The 17,380-nt window shown below is 42.9% G+C and overlaps 1 protein-coding gene across 1 annotated transcript; it reads left to right on the top strand.

Annotated features, from left to right (window-relative positions):
- Positions 1–2,102: 2,102 nt before the first annotated feature.
- Positions 2,103–17,076, top strand: LOC121546811 (homeobox protein aristaless-like 3). The gene is made up of 4 exons (XM_041858060.1): positions 2,103–2,495; positions 11,784–12,061; positions 14,403–14,510; positions 16,341–17,076. Exons 1-4 carry the CDS (start codon positions 2,132–2,134, stop codon positions 16,701–16,703), a joined length of 1,113 nt encoding a protein of 370 aa, XP_041713994.1. The 5' UTR covers positions 2,103–2,131; the 3' UTR covers positions 16,704–17,076.
- The last annotated feature ends 304 nt before the right edge of the window (positions 17,077–17,380 follow it).

Genomic DNA, 17,380 nt, shown 5'->3' with positions numbered 1-17,380 from the left:
TAAACATGATTCCCTTGCAATCTAATATATTTTCAAGGAAATCACAACTTCGGCAATTTTACACTACAATTAACTAAAGTTTGAGGTAATGGCGATGCCCACCTGCACTATTTTAAAAAAGGCAACAAAAAAAGTATTGATGTATTTATTACAACGTATCCTAAATAACACAGGACTACTAATCTGACAACATTTTAACGAACCTTTTTTAAATAAAATGTCTCTATTTTCAATTTGGCCTATTATGGCTGGTGTTTGGTGTTGATACTGTATCATTTACATTTGAGTCATTTAGCAGATGCTCTTATCCAGAGCGATTTACAGTTAGTGAGTGCATACATTATTTATTTTTTTCATACTGGCCCCCGTGGGAAACGAACCCACAACCCTGGCGTTGCAAGCGCCATGCTCTACCAACTGAGCTAAAGGAGGCCTATCGTCTGCAAACCATGAACTTCAGTTGGCCTAATGAATCAAAGTATTTTTATTTTATATTTCCGATCGTGTACCATGGACATTTCTAACATGTGTAGGGGCTTTCTAATGTATCTGATTTATTTCATTCGATATTTTGAACAGTTATTCTAAATATCTTCAGTTTCTATTTACCTCGGACCTCTGAAATAATCAACTGCTCGTTTGTTTTGAACTTTTTTATTTGCAATTCTCAAATTGCAACTGAGTTATTGCATAACATTTGTTAAATGTCAATTTATTGGTGCCCGATTTGATTTCATGCTATTTCCTTTGTTGTTGTTTAGAACTCAGGAAAAACGTTTTATTTTTTATTTTTTTATTTTTATAATTGGATACAAGCAAATGCCACAAGAAAGCAAGAAATATCTATATCGATTTGAAAAACTCCCCACAAATATTATTACCATTACCCAACTAAAACATGTAATAGATCAACAATTTCACACTGACAAAATTAAATGTTGGTCTCAGCGTATCGATATGTTTGACAATATAGACTAGGGAATGAATATTCACACAGGTCTTATAATATTTTGTTAATTACATAGCTATTATTGTTATGATCATTATTAAATAAAGTTTCTTGTAGGCCAGAGGATGCAGACACCAGAGGATGCAGATGACCAACACTGTCTACACGCTCAGACTTTGTTGGGACATGGAAGTGGTCAAAATAATTCCTTCTGTATCAGATTTCTTTGTACTATATGCCTTATTCGACTACCCCAGAAGTAGATAGTCAAATCCTGTTGCTATTATTTACTTGAACGGTTGGTTCTATGATATCCTGCGTTTTTTCAATGATGGGGAAAAAAAGCTGTCGCATTACTAAGTTATCTCGTCTATTCAGTAGATTTTAAGTGATATTTATCTTCAACCAAAACGCTTTAGTTCAGTTTAGTTGAAAATGTAGCCATAGCGTTTCAAATGATTTCTTATTTGCCTAACAAATGGTACAGCATTTTTTTTCAAATCGCTCAATCTATTTCGGCAGTGTAATCCTGAAATGATGGGTATTCTAATAACATTTAGATTAGAAATGCATACAAAAAAAGAACAACGAAATTTGAGGTTGCTTGTGAATCAAGCGTTATTCATGGTTTAGCCAATAGTTTATGAGCTAAGCTAATGCAAGAGATATTCATAGACATCCCCCACATGCCCTGACCTCAATCACAATCATTTATTGTTGCATTGACATTAATACAGCCAGGTGGGTCTAAAAGAATGTAACCCGTAAAACACCGTGAAGAAAATGAGGGGAGCATTGGCAACATTATTTTCCTTAGACGTATTTGGCCATTTGTCACTGAACATAACAAAAGGCCTGGATGTGTGCGTAATGTGCCTTGCGTAAAATGCTCTCTCTATCCCTGCCCTATTTGTAATCTGTTTGTTTTTTTAACAAACTGAAAGAGGAGTTCGGTGGTTAATTGTAGCGACAGGAACCACACGTGATTGAATTGTTGGCGGATTATAGGCCTATCAGCCCGCTGTCCCGCCTGGTCCTCCCTGTTTCACGGGTCTTTGTTCCTGATCTTCTAAATCCCACCCATTTGAAATGAAGAGAAGAAGAAGAAAAAACTCACTCTCGCACAGGCGCTTTGCTTTCACTGTAACCGGTAGTCGCTAAAGTGCGTTCCGGACCGACCTCATGATGGAGACGGATAGTTGTTTGTCTTTCTCTTCGCGGTCAAACCGGACACCACCAGAGAACTCACCGGGTTTGGAGCAGCATAGTTCCTCGGGTTCGTTTCTTCCCTGCGAGGAACTTCAGAAAACCACACACCTTCCTCTCGCGCACCGTCTGAGTCTCCGGGGTCAGGGTGACTTCTACAGCTCGAGCTCCATGGGACGGTTTAATGACGGCGCACCAGCGGACTTTACGCACCGGGCAGCTTCCACCAACCCTCGCGCCTCGCCCAACAAACATAGCAAATATATGGAAAATATTAATCAGGACCAAAAGGGTTTATCAATAAGCGGGAAGGGCTCGTTTTATGAAAACAACTCGGAGGGTAAGTGGAGATTTTATTAACATTATCAAAATCAAGGCCATCAGTGTGAGGCTAACTGTGAAAAAGTTATAGCCTAGGTCTACGAAAATAGGGGAAAATGCAATAATAATAATCATAATAATTATAATAGTTATGTATTTACCTAAATGATATAGGCCTAACTGAATAATTTCCTATTGCGTGTGGAAACCGTTTGACTTGTCAAACATGCAATATCCATCGTGAAAAATAAACATACCCGTGATAAGATAATTGAGACAAAGATTTGTTGCCAGCTACCTCAAATTGTTTCAACATTGCATTTTCCCCTATTTTGTAGACCTGAGGAGACTCAGATAAATATATTTGCAGGGTTTCTTTGGCGCTGCACATAGCCTAAGCATTTTTTCAAGGCCTTGGATAAAAACGTCTTCACACTGTAAAAAATAGTTCTACTTTTTTTTTTTTTATGAAGTAACTATTTGCATCAGCTTTTTGAGTATTTCCAACATGAGGTATTCTTATGTATGATATACTTTACTTGTGGTGTTTCACAAACACTAATGTATTAAATCCAACGTCTAAAAAATGACTTAGTTCCCAAAAGATTGTATCAATTCCAAAACTGTTACTATTCTTTAGATCTACTTCGTCTTTTTGTTGAAAAAAAAAGTATTCGATTATTTGATATTTTAACACACGTTAGCAGGGATTGCTGAACACAGCAGTGGAGGTAGAATTGCAAGCGTTGTAAGATTAAGGGTTGTGCCCGGTTATGCACATGACCTTGTTGATAGTGGGAATGGGTCATCTCATTTTTGAACGTAAATTTGCCCGGAGGTTTTGATATCCGTTCATCATGAACCATTACACATCATAGCACAACAAACTGCTTAATACTGCTATAGAAATATGCTTTTCTTTTTTCAAACATGCATATAATGTTGTTTAAGAGTATCATAAAATCACCCCAAAAAATAAATTACCCACAATCCTCTAAAAACGGAGCCACATGGCAAGTTTTTGCAAAAACAAAAAAGTATTAAGTTGAGAGTAAATATTATTAAAATGTTATCAATGAAACAGAGTATATTAAATTAAATTCACATTTTCGAATGTAATGCTTTTTGAACACATACAAATGAAGTAAGGTATTCAAATATTGAAGTAAAACCAGAAACCTACATTTTTATGTGAAAATCATAGATATTTTTTTTTTTTGGGGGGTAATATTTACTAAGCCCCTGAATCATTTTGTATAGTGCAATGATCGTGATTCCTTTTCACCAAATGTCTGTTTTTAATTGTTCACCTTAAAGTCTATTATTATTTAGCTTGTTTTATATAATTTAGGATAACGTTCCAAAGGATCATCAAAGGACTGATGTTTATTAGTACACACAGCAGGCCCCGGTTGAAGAAATCCCTCAAAAATAACGGAATGACTTTGTAGAGCTGGGCCTCGTTTCCCAGTTGCGATGTAACTTAAGCATTACGATGATCGTACCAGTTGCATCGTTATTTATGAGGCAACTTTTTAAGTGTTTCCCAAACAAGCAAGTAGAGAGAACTTTCACTAAGTGCGTCGTTAGATCCTGTGTCGTGTCGATAGACCTACTGATAGGATCGAAAGAAAAGCAACGCTGCTGTCGGATCAGCTTTCTCCATTCAAATCTTACCTTAACATTAGAATTATTCCACAATACTGACTACGGATCAGCTCCTAGAGAGATATTACCACCTTCCGGAGACACTTGAAACCCTACCTCTTTAAGGAATACCATGAATAGTCTAACAGTAATCATTCTACCCCCCCCCCCCCCAGTGGTGGTTGTCCCACTGGCTATCCTAAGTTGATTGCACCAATTTGTAAGTCGCTCTGGGTAAGAGCGTCTGCTAAATGACTTGAATGTAAATGTCAATATTACCACCTGCAAATATTGAGGTGGCTTATTAAGCTTACCCGATAATAATGCACTAAATCACAGATTGGGCACATCATTGCGTACATCTTGTCACACATCATGAAACATATTGAGACACTAGCCTCGTGGCAAAATAAAGCTCAATATGATTGAAATGTATCGGCCTATTTAGGCCTAGCCTATTTATCTTTTAATGCAGTCATCTCAGTTTTCATTTGAAGCATTGTTTTATCTTTCACTTGTTTTGTAACAATTGCAAATACTTTGGCAACTTTGTATTTGTAGTCAACTTTGTTCTGAAGTTATCGGCGGCGGTCACAGTCAGACAGATATCCAGCCTAAAAACAGCCAGGACAGGTCACCCGTGATACAAGTCAGTATTTGACGGTCATCCATGTCTGAGGAGGTAGGGAGGCAACAGTGAGCGCTCTTACCTTCAAGTAGGTTTCGGTTTTGTTAGGGTATTGTTGTTGGGGGTGGCGGAAGTTCCTAAGCATCAGCCTCTGACTCCAAAGGTCACAAGTTTGAATCCAGAAATAAGCAGATGTTTTTGAGGTGTTTGTTTTAAGCCTATCCCAAACCTTACCCCCTACCTTAACCATTCAGAGTTAATGCCTAACCTTAAGATTTCGGAGTTAATGCCTAAACTTAACCTAAACCTTTAAAAAGTCGCAGTTTAATGCCTAAACCTAACCTTAAACAATTCGAAAATTGACATTTGCAACATCTTCGAAAATGGAAGTTTGAGAAACATGGCTGAACGTCTAATTCTGACGTGAGACTGTGAGAGCTAGTTGCCTAAACATCTTGATTCTCTGTTTAGCGGAGATCTTCTGTGAATAAAGTGACGCGGAAGGGAAAAAAAAGATCTAAGGATGCACTTTGGATGCTCTATGAGTGGTCTGGATCACTCGTAGATGTGCGAAGGTTTTTAACAGCAACGTTACTAACGAAGGTTCTGGGAAACAGCTCCGCTACTAAAGATACATCGTAAAATGGTTCTAACGATGATATATCTTAACGCTACGAAGGCTCTGGGAAACAAAGCCCTGGATGCTGCTATGCCATCGTCAGTCTAACATCTTGAATTAGGCCTATATTTTGTATCTTGCGAGCTCCTTTTCAGAACTTAATTGTTTTGGTGAACCTAATTCTCCAATGTTGCTCTATCGAATTATTAGAAAATAAAAAGTGAATAAAATGTTAAAACACGAATATAAAGCCATGGCATAGTATAGGTCTAGACGACTACTAAATAATATATCGAGCCCACGGTATTTGGCTAGGCCTACTCATATTCATGTGCAACGATATCTAAAAACGTCATTATTGGAGCCTGAGCCGTCTAGGTGCGTGATTACTCTAGGTCTAGGTCCGGTGTAGCTCAGTTGGTAGAGCATGGCGCTTGCAACGCCAGGGTTGTGGGTTCGATACCAACGGTGGGCCAGTATGAAAAAATGTATTCACTAACTGTAAGTCGCTCTGGATAAGAGCGTCTGCTAAATGAGTAAAATGTTTAAAAAATTACGGCGTCGGTGCAGGAAGCTTCCACCGTGCCATACACGTCTTATAAACTCACCAATCCCGTGCGTCCTTCACAAAATACAGCTGGAGTTCATTTTTAAATAGATAATGTTTCTTATTCAAAAGTGATGTTTTGTTTCTGAAGAGCTAAAAAAGTTACACATTTCCAAATGAGATTCTCAAGGTGTGCTTTATGCAACAGGCCCTATTTGCAAATATTGACTCTGGAACCCCCTGTCCATTTGTTGTTTACGTCATACTATCATATTTAAACCACATTCAGAACATTCTGTAAATAATTATAAACTTAAAGAACTAGATTAACTTAAAGATTAGATTCTTTGGCGTGAGGCGTGCACCAACACAGCATTCCAACGTTGAAACACTTTGTTAAACTTAATATCCCACCAACTCAAGTCTTAGGAAATGACGTGGTTCTTCAGTATTATTTATTGATGTTTGTAATCTATCCTCTAAAGTTGCCAATTAAGGGATGTGAGTTCTGATAAGGGACAGTGATATCCGTATGAAGAATAACATACAGCAGTCTGATTCATGTTATTGCCAAAGACAGCCCTGTGATAGAGCAGAGATCCTCCATCTCTACAATTCATCTTTATTTGCAATATAGATCATAGCATGGTCTGATTTAAAATGGCCTTGATAATATTCTATTTCCTGTAATACTTTTTTATGAAGTTCACAGAAGTAACAAGTGAAGGTAGACCAAACAATCAGTTAGTGTTTTTACTGATATCAAGTTTTTTAATTAATTATTAAGTGATTCAAATTCGTAATTCTGTTACCAAATTGGTAACGGAATTACCATAAAGTAGAGTACAGTACTGTACAGTAGAGTAGAGTACAGTAGAGCACACTAGAGTAGAGTACGGTATAATGTACTGTATTGAACATATCTACTGTACTGAACTCTGCTCTGCTGTGCTGTGCTGTACTCTACTGTGCTCTACTGTGATGTCCAAACTTGTGAAACATAGACGTTTATAATTGATTCAGATTTTTCTGTGTAAATTGTTAAAAGTAGTCCTTGTGCAAAGAGCTGTACGGTTTGTTGAACTTTGAAATCAATGGTTTTTGTTTGGCATGCATTTTAAAGTGAAACATCTGAGTCGAAGCGCAATTCCGTTACCATGGAATTGCCCTTTTATGAACATTGACATTTACATTTTCGTCATTTAGCAGACGCTCTTATCCAGAGCGACTTACAAATTGGTGGGTTTTCATTAAACTTTTTGAAATATGGGTTGTTGACCATATAAGACTTGAGATACAGAGAGCCCCAAATATTGGTATGATTAGAATACTTTTTTTTGGACAAGAGAATCCATTTGGTTTCAGTCTGTGAACTCTAAAGAAGTTTAACCAGAGTGTTGGTTTTCTGGGTCAGATTTGAGTAGAGATATGGTGTGTCCACATGACACTTCATTGCTCTCCAACATTCTGGGGCACAGTCAGACTCACACACCTTCAAAGGCAGACTAGTCTTCCTGTTTTGTCTATCGGTGCATGGAAGGGGGAGGGTTTAGGGGATGGTAGAGCAGGGGGGATGGAATAACACGTAGCGTAACATGTTATATAAAGAAGCATATGAGTATAGTGAGTTAGGGGAATGTTGAATTGACCAAGCTCCTGAGTGGCGCAGTGGTCTAAGGCACTGCATTGCAGTGCTAACTGTGCCACTAGAGATCCTGGTTCGAATCCAGGCTCTGTCGCAGCCGGCCGCGACCGGGAGACTCATGGGCGGTGCACAATTGGCCCAGGGTAGGGGAGGGAATGGCCAGCAGGGCTGTAGCTCAGTTGATAGAGCATGGCGTTTGCAACGCCAGGGTTGTGGGTTCGATTCCCATGAGGGGCCAGTATAAAAAAAAAATGTATTCACTAACTGTAAGTCGCTCTGGATAAGAGCGTCTGCTAAATGACTGTAATGTAAATGTATTCCTAACCCTAGATCTCAGTATAGTGAGTTAGGGGAATGTTGAATTGACCAGGTATTCCTAACCCCAGATCTCATGCATGTTGACATTTCTTGGATTGCACAGTCAAAAAATGAACAAATATAAAATTATTTAAACAATTATTTTTCCATTTGGAAAGGTTAAACTACAAAACTGCTATTTCATTAGAACTTGTTAGTAATGCTTCAAGATTTCAATCTTCATTATCTAATCTACATAAGAAGTCAATTCTAAGAAACCGTTAAACCCAACGCAACGCTCCCAAAATGTGACATCTGATCATGGAGCACTTCATGTACAGAACAGCTCACATTTCCCCAATGATGACAGTATCCTACACTGAACCAAAATATAAACGCAACATGTAAAGTGTTGGTCCCATGTTTCATGAGTTGAAATAAAAGATCCCAGATCCCATATGCACAAAAAGCTTATTTCTCTCAAATTTTTTTGCACACATTGGTTTACATCCCTGTTAGTATAGCATTTCTCCTTTGCCAAGATAATCCGTCCACCTGACAGGTGTGGCATATCAAGAAGCTGATTAAACAGCATGATCATTACACAGATGCACCTTGTGCTGGGGACAATAAAAAGCCATTCTAAAATGTGCAGTTTTGTCACACAATGCCACAGATGTCTCAAATCTTGAGGGAGCGTGCAATTGGCATGCTGACTGTAGGAATGTCCACCAGAGCTGTTGCCAGATAATTGAATGTTAATTTCTCTACCAAAGTTGTTTTAGAGAATTTGGCAGTATGTCCATTCGGCCTCACAATTGCAGACCACATTTAACCACGCCAGCCCGAGGACCTCCACATCCAGCATCTTCACCTGCGGGATCGTCTGAGACCAGCCAGCCGGACAGCTGATGAAACTGTTGGTTTGCACAACCAAATAATTTCTGCACAAACTGTCAGAAACCGTCTCAGGGAAGCTCATCTGCGTGCTCGTCATCCTCACCAGGGTCTTGACCTGACTGCAGTTCGGCGTTGTAACCGACTTCAGTGGGAAAATGCTCACCTTCGATGGCCACTGGCACACTGGAGAAGTGTGCTCTTTACAGATGAATCCCGGTTTCAACTGTAGCGGGCAGATGAATGTGTATGGCGTCATTTGGGCGAACGGTTTGCTGATGTCAACGTTGTGAACAGAGTGCCCCATGGTGGCGGTGGGGTTATGGTATGGGCAAGCATAAGCTACGGACAACGAACACAATTGCATTTTATCAATGGCAATTTCAATGCACAGAGATACCGTGATGAGATCCTGAGGCCCATTGTCGTGCCATTCATCCGCCGCCATAACCTCATGTTTCAGCATGATAATGCACAGCCCCATGTCGCAAGGATCTGTACACAATTCCTGGAAGCTGAAAATGTCCCAGTTGTTCCATGGCCTGCATACTCATCAGACATGTCATCCATTGAGCATGTTTGAGATGCTCTGGATCGACGTGTAGGACAGCGTGTTCCAGTTTCCGCCAATATCCAGCAACTTCGCACAGCCATTGAAGAGGAGTGGGACAACATTCCACAGGCCACAATCAACAGCCTGATCAACTCTATGTGAAGGAGATTGGTCACGCTGCATGAAGCAAATGGTGGTCACACCAGATATTGACTGGTTTTCTGATCCACGCCCCTACTTTTTTTTAAAAGGTATCTGTGACCAGTCATGTGAAATCCATAGATTAGGACCCTAATGAATTTATTTCAATTGACTGATTTCCTTATATTAACTGTAACTCAGTAAAATCTTTGAAATTGTTGCATGTCGGGTTTATATTTTTGTTCAGTGTAGAACAAAGACGGTGCCTCCATACTATACGTCTATACTCACATTGGTCCCATTTTGACATTATCTCGAACGTATAGTGTTGTAATGCTTTTCACATACATCTCCAATTACACCAGAGGCAGAGAGGACGAGGGAGAATGCTAAACTACAGCATGCCTCCTGTCTGTTTTTAACTACTTATTCTTGGACTGTAAAATCTTAACAACCGCTTTCCAATCTCTTGGCAATGATGAACTATGGTGTGAGGTTGGATCTATTCTAAACCCCTGGGCCCCTGTTCCCTATTTAGTGCACTACTTTAGTGCACTACTTTAGTGCACTACTTTAGTGCACTACAGAGCCCCATCGGCCCTCGTCAAAAGTAGTGCACTATATAGGGAATAGGGCTTTTATTTTAGACGTAGGACAGGAATGTAGTAGTGTTGTGGTGAAAATAAAATATCTGTCTCTTTGGGACAGAAATTGAATCAGGACTATGCTGAATGACTGCTCTCAACTGTCCTCTGAGTGAGCCTGCTTATAGGACAAAGGGGCCAGAGGGAGAATAATTATCTTCTGGGACCTCATCATTAACATGAAGAACAACATCCAAACACAGCCAGAGTGAAACCTCCATAATGGTTTAGTCCAGTGACATCCATAATGGTGTTGTCCAGTCATCCAAACACACCCAGAGTCCACAATGGTACTGTCCAGTCATCCAAACACACCCAGAGTCCACAATGGTACTGTCCAGTCATCCAAACACACCCAGAGTCCATAATGGTGTTGTCCAGTCATCCAAACACACCCAGAGTCCATAATGGTGGTCCTCTGTAGCTCAGCTGGTAGAGCACGGCGCTTGTAACGCCAAGGTAGTGGGTTCGATCCCCGGGACCACCCATACACAAAAAAAATTAATGCACGCATGACTGTAAGTCGCTTTGGATAAAAGCGTCTGCTAAATGGCATATCATATCATATATCATATCAAACACACCCAGAGTCCATAATGGTACTGTCCAGTCATCCAAACACACCCAGAGTCCATAATGGTACTGTCCAGTCATCCAAACACACCCAGAGTCCATAATGGTGTTGTCCAGTACAGTTACAAGGAAGTGGCTTTTATCACATAAATGATCTGTGTCTGTGGCTGTGTCATATCCATCACATATCGGACCATGCCTTATTATTTCAACACACAATCATATTTTGGATCAAATTTGGTCAAATGTCTAACTTTCTAAATTGAATAATAACTCCAATGATTTGAGACTCACAATTTCACAAATGTGTTCTTACAATAAGAGATATCACATAGCGACATTTTCAGTCTTCAGTTGGAATAATCTGTAATATCTTCTGTCCATAAAATGATCCCAAACACCAGCTCCATGTGAAACCCCCCCCATTACCCAAAACATATCAGTTTGAGTCCTGCTCAGTGGTTCATGACCTTCATTTAATGTGGGTCAAAACAAACAGTGTTGCAGTGGTCTGGAATGTTGTGTCTGTTCAGATCTGATTAAACCATAATAAGGAGACTTCAAAACTAAAATACTAAATGAAGATGAAGAAAACGCATACATGTTTATTTCCAACTCTTATCTCATACAGATTTAGTGTTGTAGTAAAACGATTCCGTCAGCAGCTCACTTAATGTTGGCACACATACTTGCTTGTCTTGTCGTCGTGGCTCATCAGGCCTGTTCTTCTCTTCACCTCATATTAGGGGGCTGTAAGAGATCAGGGGGACCCCTGAGACAACATGGGAACGTTCGCTACTTTCTAACCCAACGTGCTCCTCCAGATCTTAGCCATATCTCCTGAGAAAAGACAAGCCTGCGTGGCTGCATCCTGTTTACTATAATGGAGAATATTCCATTGCTGCCTCAGTGGACGTTCATGAACCAGCTCTAGTCTGCCTTAGGTTGGCTGTTTTTAATCTGAACATCTCTATGTGACAATGTTACCAGTGGTAGACATCGGAGCCTCGCTTAAACGCAGCAATTTACTTTTTTTGGCACGCAAACGCACACACACACGCTCTTTCTCATAGTAAGCCCTATCTTCCTCCTTTCTCTCTCTGCACCCTGCCTCAGCCAGAGAGAAGGTGGGTCCCAAGCCCATGGGTTACCCAGTGATTGGCTCAGACTGCTGCATCAAGCTGAAGGAGCCAACCAATGGTCTCCAAACAGGGGACTCGATCGCAGACTCCATCGACCTATCAGGCAAGAACAAGAAGCGTCGTAACCGCACCACCTTCAGCACCTTCCAGTTGGAGGAGCTGGAGAAGGTGTTTCAGAAGACTCACTACCCGGACGTTTACGCCCGGGAACAGCTGGCCCTCAGGACCGAACTCACAGAGGCCCGTGTACAGGTAATCCCCCTTTTACTCACATTCTACACATCCTACAGTCCCCTATCCTGGCCACTACAGTAACTATCTCAGTCCCCTATCCTGGCCACTACAGTAACTATCTCAGTCCCCTATCCTGGCTGCTACAGTAACTATCTCAGTCTCCTATCCTGGCTGCTACACTAACTATCTCAGTCCCCTATCCTGGCTGCTACACTAACTATCTCAGTCCCCTATCCTGGCTGCTACAGTAACTATCTCAGTCCCCTATCATGGCTGCTACAGTAACTATCTCAGTCCCCTATCCTGGCTGCTACAGTAACTATCTCAGTCCCCTATCCTGGCTGCTACAGTAACTATCTCAGTCCCCTATCCTGGCTGTTACAGTAACTATCTCAGTCCCCTATCCTGGCCGCTACAGTAACTATCTCAGTCCCCTATCCTGGCCGCTACAGTAACTATCTTGGTCCCCTATCCTGGCTGCTACAGTAACTATCTCAGTCCCCTATCCTGGCCGCTACAGTAACTATCTCAGTCCCCTATCCTGGCTGCTACAGTAACTATCTCAGTCCCCTATCCTGGCCGCTACAGTAACTATCTCAGTCCCCTATCCTGGCCGCTACAGTAACTATCTCAGTCCCCTATCCTGGCCGCTACAGTAACTATCTCAGTCCCCTATCCTGGCCGCTACAGTAACTATCTCAGTCCCCTATCATGGCCGCTACAGTAACTATCTCAGTACCCTATCCTGGCCGCTACAGTAACTATCTCAGTCCCCTATCCTGGCCGCTACATTAACTATCTCGGTCCCCTATCCTGGCCGCTACAGTAACTATCTCGGTCCCCTATCCTGGCTGCTACAGTAACTATCTCAGTCCCCTATCCTGGCCGCTACAGTAACTATCTCAGTCCCCTATCCTGGCCGCTACAGTAACTATCTCGGTCCCCTATCCTGGCCGCTACAGTAACTATCTCAGTCCCTTATCCTGGCCGCTACAGTAACTATCTCAGTCCCCTATCCTGGCCGCTACAGTAACTATCTCAGTCCCCTATCCTGGCTGCTACAGTAACTATCTCAGTCCCCTATCCTGGCCGCTACAGTAACTATCTCAGTCCCCTATCCTGGCCGCTACAGTAACTATCTCGGTCCCCTATCCTGGCCGCTACAGTAACTATCTCAGTCCCCTATCCTGGCCGCTACAGTAACTATCTCAGTCCCCTATCCTGGCCGCTACAGTAACTATCTCAATCCCCTATCCTGGCCGCTACAGTAACTATCTCAGTCCCCTATCCTGGCCGCTACAGTAACTATCTCAGTCCCCTATCCTGGCTGCTACAGTAACTATCTCAGTCCCCTATCCTGGCCGCTACAGTAACTATCTCAGTCCCCTATCCTGGCCGCTACAGTAACTATCTCAATCCCCTATCCTGGCCGCTACAGTAACTATCTCAGTCCCCTATCCTGGCCGCTACAGTAACTATCTCAGTCCCCTATCCTGGCCGCTACAGTAACTATCTCAGTCCCCTATCCTGGCCGCTACAGTAACTATCTCAGTCCCCTATCCTGGCCACTACAGTAACTATCTCAATCCCCTATCCTGGCCGCTACAGTAACTATCTCAGTCCCCTATCCTGGCTGCTACAGTAACTATCTCAGTCCCCTATCCTGGCTGCTACAGTAACTATCTCGGTCCCCTATCCTGGCCGCTACAGTAACTATCTCAGTCCCCTATCCTGGCCGCTACAGTAAATATCTCGGTCCCCTATCCTGGCCGCTACAGTAACTATCTCGGTCCCCTATCCTGGCCGCTACAGTAACTATCTCGGTCCCCTATCCTGGCCGCTACAGTAACTATCTCGGTCCCCTATCCTGGCCGCTACAGTAACTATCTCGGTCCCCTATCCTGGCCGCTACAGTAACTATCTCAGTCCCCTATCCTGGCCGCTACAGTAACTATCTCGGTCCCCTATCCTGGCCGCTACAGTAACTATCTCAGTCCCCTATCCTGGCCGCTACAGTAACTATCTCGGTCCCCTATCCTGGCCGCTACAGTAACTATCTCAGTCCCCTATCCTGGCCGCTACAGTAACTATCTCAGTCCCCTATCCTGGCCGCTACAGTAACTATCTCAATCCCCTATCCTGGCCGCTACAGTAACTATCTCAGTCCCCTATCCTGGCCGCTACAGTAACTATCTCAGTCCAACTGTAATAGTTTGCAGTGCCATCCTGCAAACATTTAATACATCCAGATTATAGGATACAATATTCATGTGCAGAAAGGCAAAGTAGAAGTGCTGCTCAGGCATCTGAAAGTAAATGATGGTAACATGCCCTCTGATCCCTTTCTCTCTCCATTCAGGTGTGGTTCCAGAACCGGCGGGCCAAGTGGAGGAAGAGGGAACGCTACGGGAAGATCCAGGAGGTGCGAAACCACTTTGCTGCTACATACGATATCTCCACCTACCAGGTACACACACAGACACACACTGACACACAGACATACACTGACACACAGACACACACTGACACACACACACTCTGACACACTCTGACAGACTCTGATACACTCTGATACACACTGACACACACTGACACACTCTGATACACACTGATACACACTGACACACAGACACACACTGACATAAACTGACACACTCTGATACACTCTGACACACTCTGATACACTCTGATTCACACTGACACACTCTGATACACTCTGATTCACACTGATACTCACTGACACACTCTGATACACACAGACACACTGACACACAGACACACACTGACACACAGACACACACTGACACACTCTGATACACTCTGACACACTCTGACAGACTCTGATACACTCTGACACACTCTGATACACACTGACACACTCTGACACACTCTGATACACACTGATACACACTGACACACTCTGATACACTCTGATTCACACTGACACACTCTGATACACACTGACACACTGACACACTCTGATACACACTGACACACTGACACACTCTGATACACACTGACACACTCTGATACACTCTGACACACTCTGATACACCCTGACCCACTCTGATACACTCTGACACACTCTGACACTCTGATACACCCCGACACACACTGACACACTCGGATACACACTGACACACTCTGATACACTCTGATACACACTGACACACTCTGACACACTCTGACACACTCTGATACACCCTGACACACTCTGATATACACTTACACTCTGACACACTCGGATACACCCTGACACACTCTGATACACTCTGATACACACTGACACACTCTGATACACCCTGACACACTCTGATACACACTGACACACTCTGATACCCACTGACACACTCGGACACACTCTGAGACACACTGACACACTCTGATACACCCTGACACACTCTGATACACACTGACACACTCTGACACACTCTGATACACTCTGACACACTCTGATACACACTGACACACTCTGATACACTCTGACACACTCTGATACACACTGACACACTCTGATACACACAGACACACACTGACACACTCTGACACACTCTGACACACTCTGACACACACTGACACACCCTGACACTCTGATATACACTTACACTCTGACACACTCTGATACACCCTGACACACTCTGATACACTCTGATACACACTGACACACTCTGACACACTCTGATACACACTGACACACTCTGATACACACTGACACACTCTGATATACACTTACACACTCTGACACACTCTGAGACACCCTGACACACCCTGACACACTCTGATACACACTGACACACTCTGATACACACTGACACACTCTGACACACTCTGAGACACACTGACACACTCTGATACAATCTGACACACTGACACACTCTGACATACTCTGACACACTCTGACAAACACTGACACACTCTGGCACACTCTGAGACACTCTGACACACTCTGACACACTCTGACACACTCTGACACACACTGACACACTCTGACACACTCTGACACACTCCGAGACACTCTGACACACTCTGATACAATCTGACACACTCTGACACACTCTGACACACTCTGACACACTCTGGCACACTCTGACACACTCTGACACACTCTGACACACTCTGACACACTCTTACAGACTCTGACACACTCTGACACACTCTGACACACACCGACACACATAGTTTGTTTTGCTGCTACATACGATATCTCCACCTACCAGGTACTGTCTTCTGACAGGTGGCGTCACACCTTCGCACGCTCGTCCCTTAATCTAATCTGACGTACTCTCTTCCTCTCTAGATGCAGAGCAACCTGTGGCCAGGAGCGGGTGCAGGAGGGGGCGGGGGGTCCGGCGGGGGCGGTGTCCTGGGCCCTGACACCATGTCTTCCTCCTGTATGACCCCCTACCCCCACCCCCACAGCAATCTCTCCTCCATGGGCTTCATGGGCATGCCCCCGTCCTCCAGCCACCCCCACCACCCTCACCATCACTCCCCACACCACCCTGCCATCAACGGCCTCTATTCCCTCCACAGCTTCCCTGGGTCCCTCGGGGGCCACTCCTTTGAGCCGGGGCCAGAGACCGAGTATAAGCCATCCAGCCTGGTGGCCCTGCGGATGAAGGCTAAGGACCCTGGGAGTGTTCTGTCCTGGCATACATGACCACCACAGTGTCAGGGTCAGAGCCCTACTACTGACTGAGCCAATGTACAAACACACACATTCAAACTCAATCTTGTATACTAGCGACCCCATGGATAGTTATGGCCACATGTGTTTGTGTTCCTGCATGTTGACATAACAGCAGAAGTCAAAACTCTCTCCTGGGCATTTCCATGTAAAAGGACCAACATTTTAAGTTAATACGAACAGTTCAAATTGGGTGTCAAATAAAAGCTAAGAGTCTATATTTTGGGGAAATTAATGCATAGATACATTTTTCAACCGTTTTCCATCTAGAACATTTGGCATATGTAAAGGCTTTGATTTCTGGATAAACAGATGGAAAAGGGGTCTTAGAAGACATCTTACCCAGAAAAAGTCTTAAAAGGTATCAGAAATACATCAATACACAATAATGTTGACATAAAGACCCCTGCCAACTAATATCAACACTTATATTTCGTTTTGGAGAAATGTACCATTTGTAAATGTAAGAAATATTGCCTTGTGCCTTGTAATTCCGTTACCAAACACCCACATATCTTTAAGATATTTTCTCATTTCTCTCCCTCATGAGGAGGGAGGATAATGAAAGTTCACAGAAGTAACAAGAAATGGTAGACCTACCAATTAGTTAGTGTTTTTACTGATATCAAGTTTGTTTTGAATTATTAAGC

Source organism: Coregonus clupeaformis, chromosome 30, assembly GCF_020615455.1.
Source record: "Coregonus clupeaformis isolate EN_2021a chromosome 30, ASM2061545v1, whole genome shotgun sequence".
NCBI lineage: Eukaryota > Metazoa > Chordata > Actinopteri > Salmoniformes > Salmonidae > Coregonus > Coregonus clupeaformis.
The sequence above is the reverse complement of the archived record's forward strand: the minus strand, read 5'-3'. Positions and strand labels throughout refer to the sequence as shown.

Excerpts from the sequence above, each read along its gene's own strand:
- LOC121546811 (XM_041858060.1), top strand. The coding sequence starts at position 2,132 with ATGATGGAGACGGATAGTTGTTTGTCTTTCTCTTCGCGGTCAAACCGG. Across the intron at positions 12,062-14,402 it reads TCACAGAGGCCCGTGTACAG|GTGTGGTTCCAGAACCGGCG; the intron begins GTAATCCCCCTT and ends CTCTCCATTCAG. Across the intron at positions 14,511-16,340 it reads ACGATATCTCCACCTACCAG|ATGCAGAGCAACCTGTGGCC; the intron begins GTACACACACAG and ends CTTCCTCTCTAG.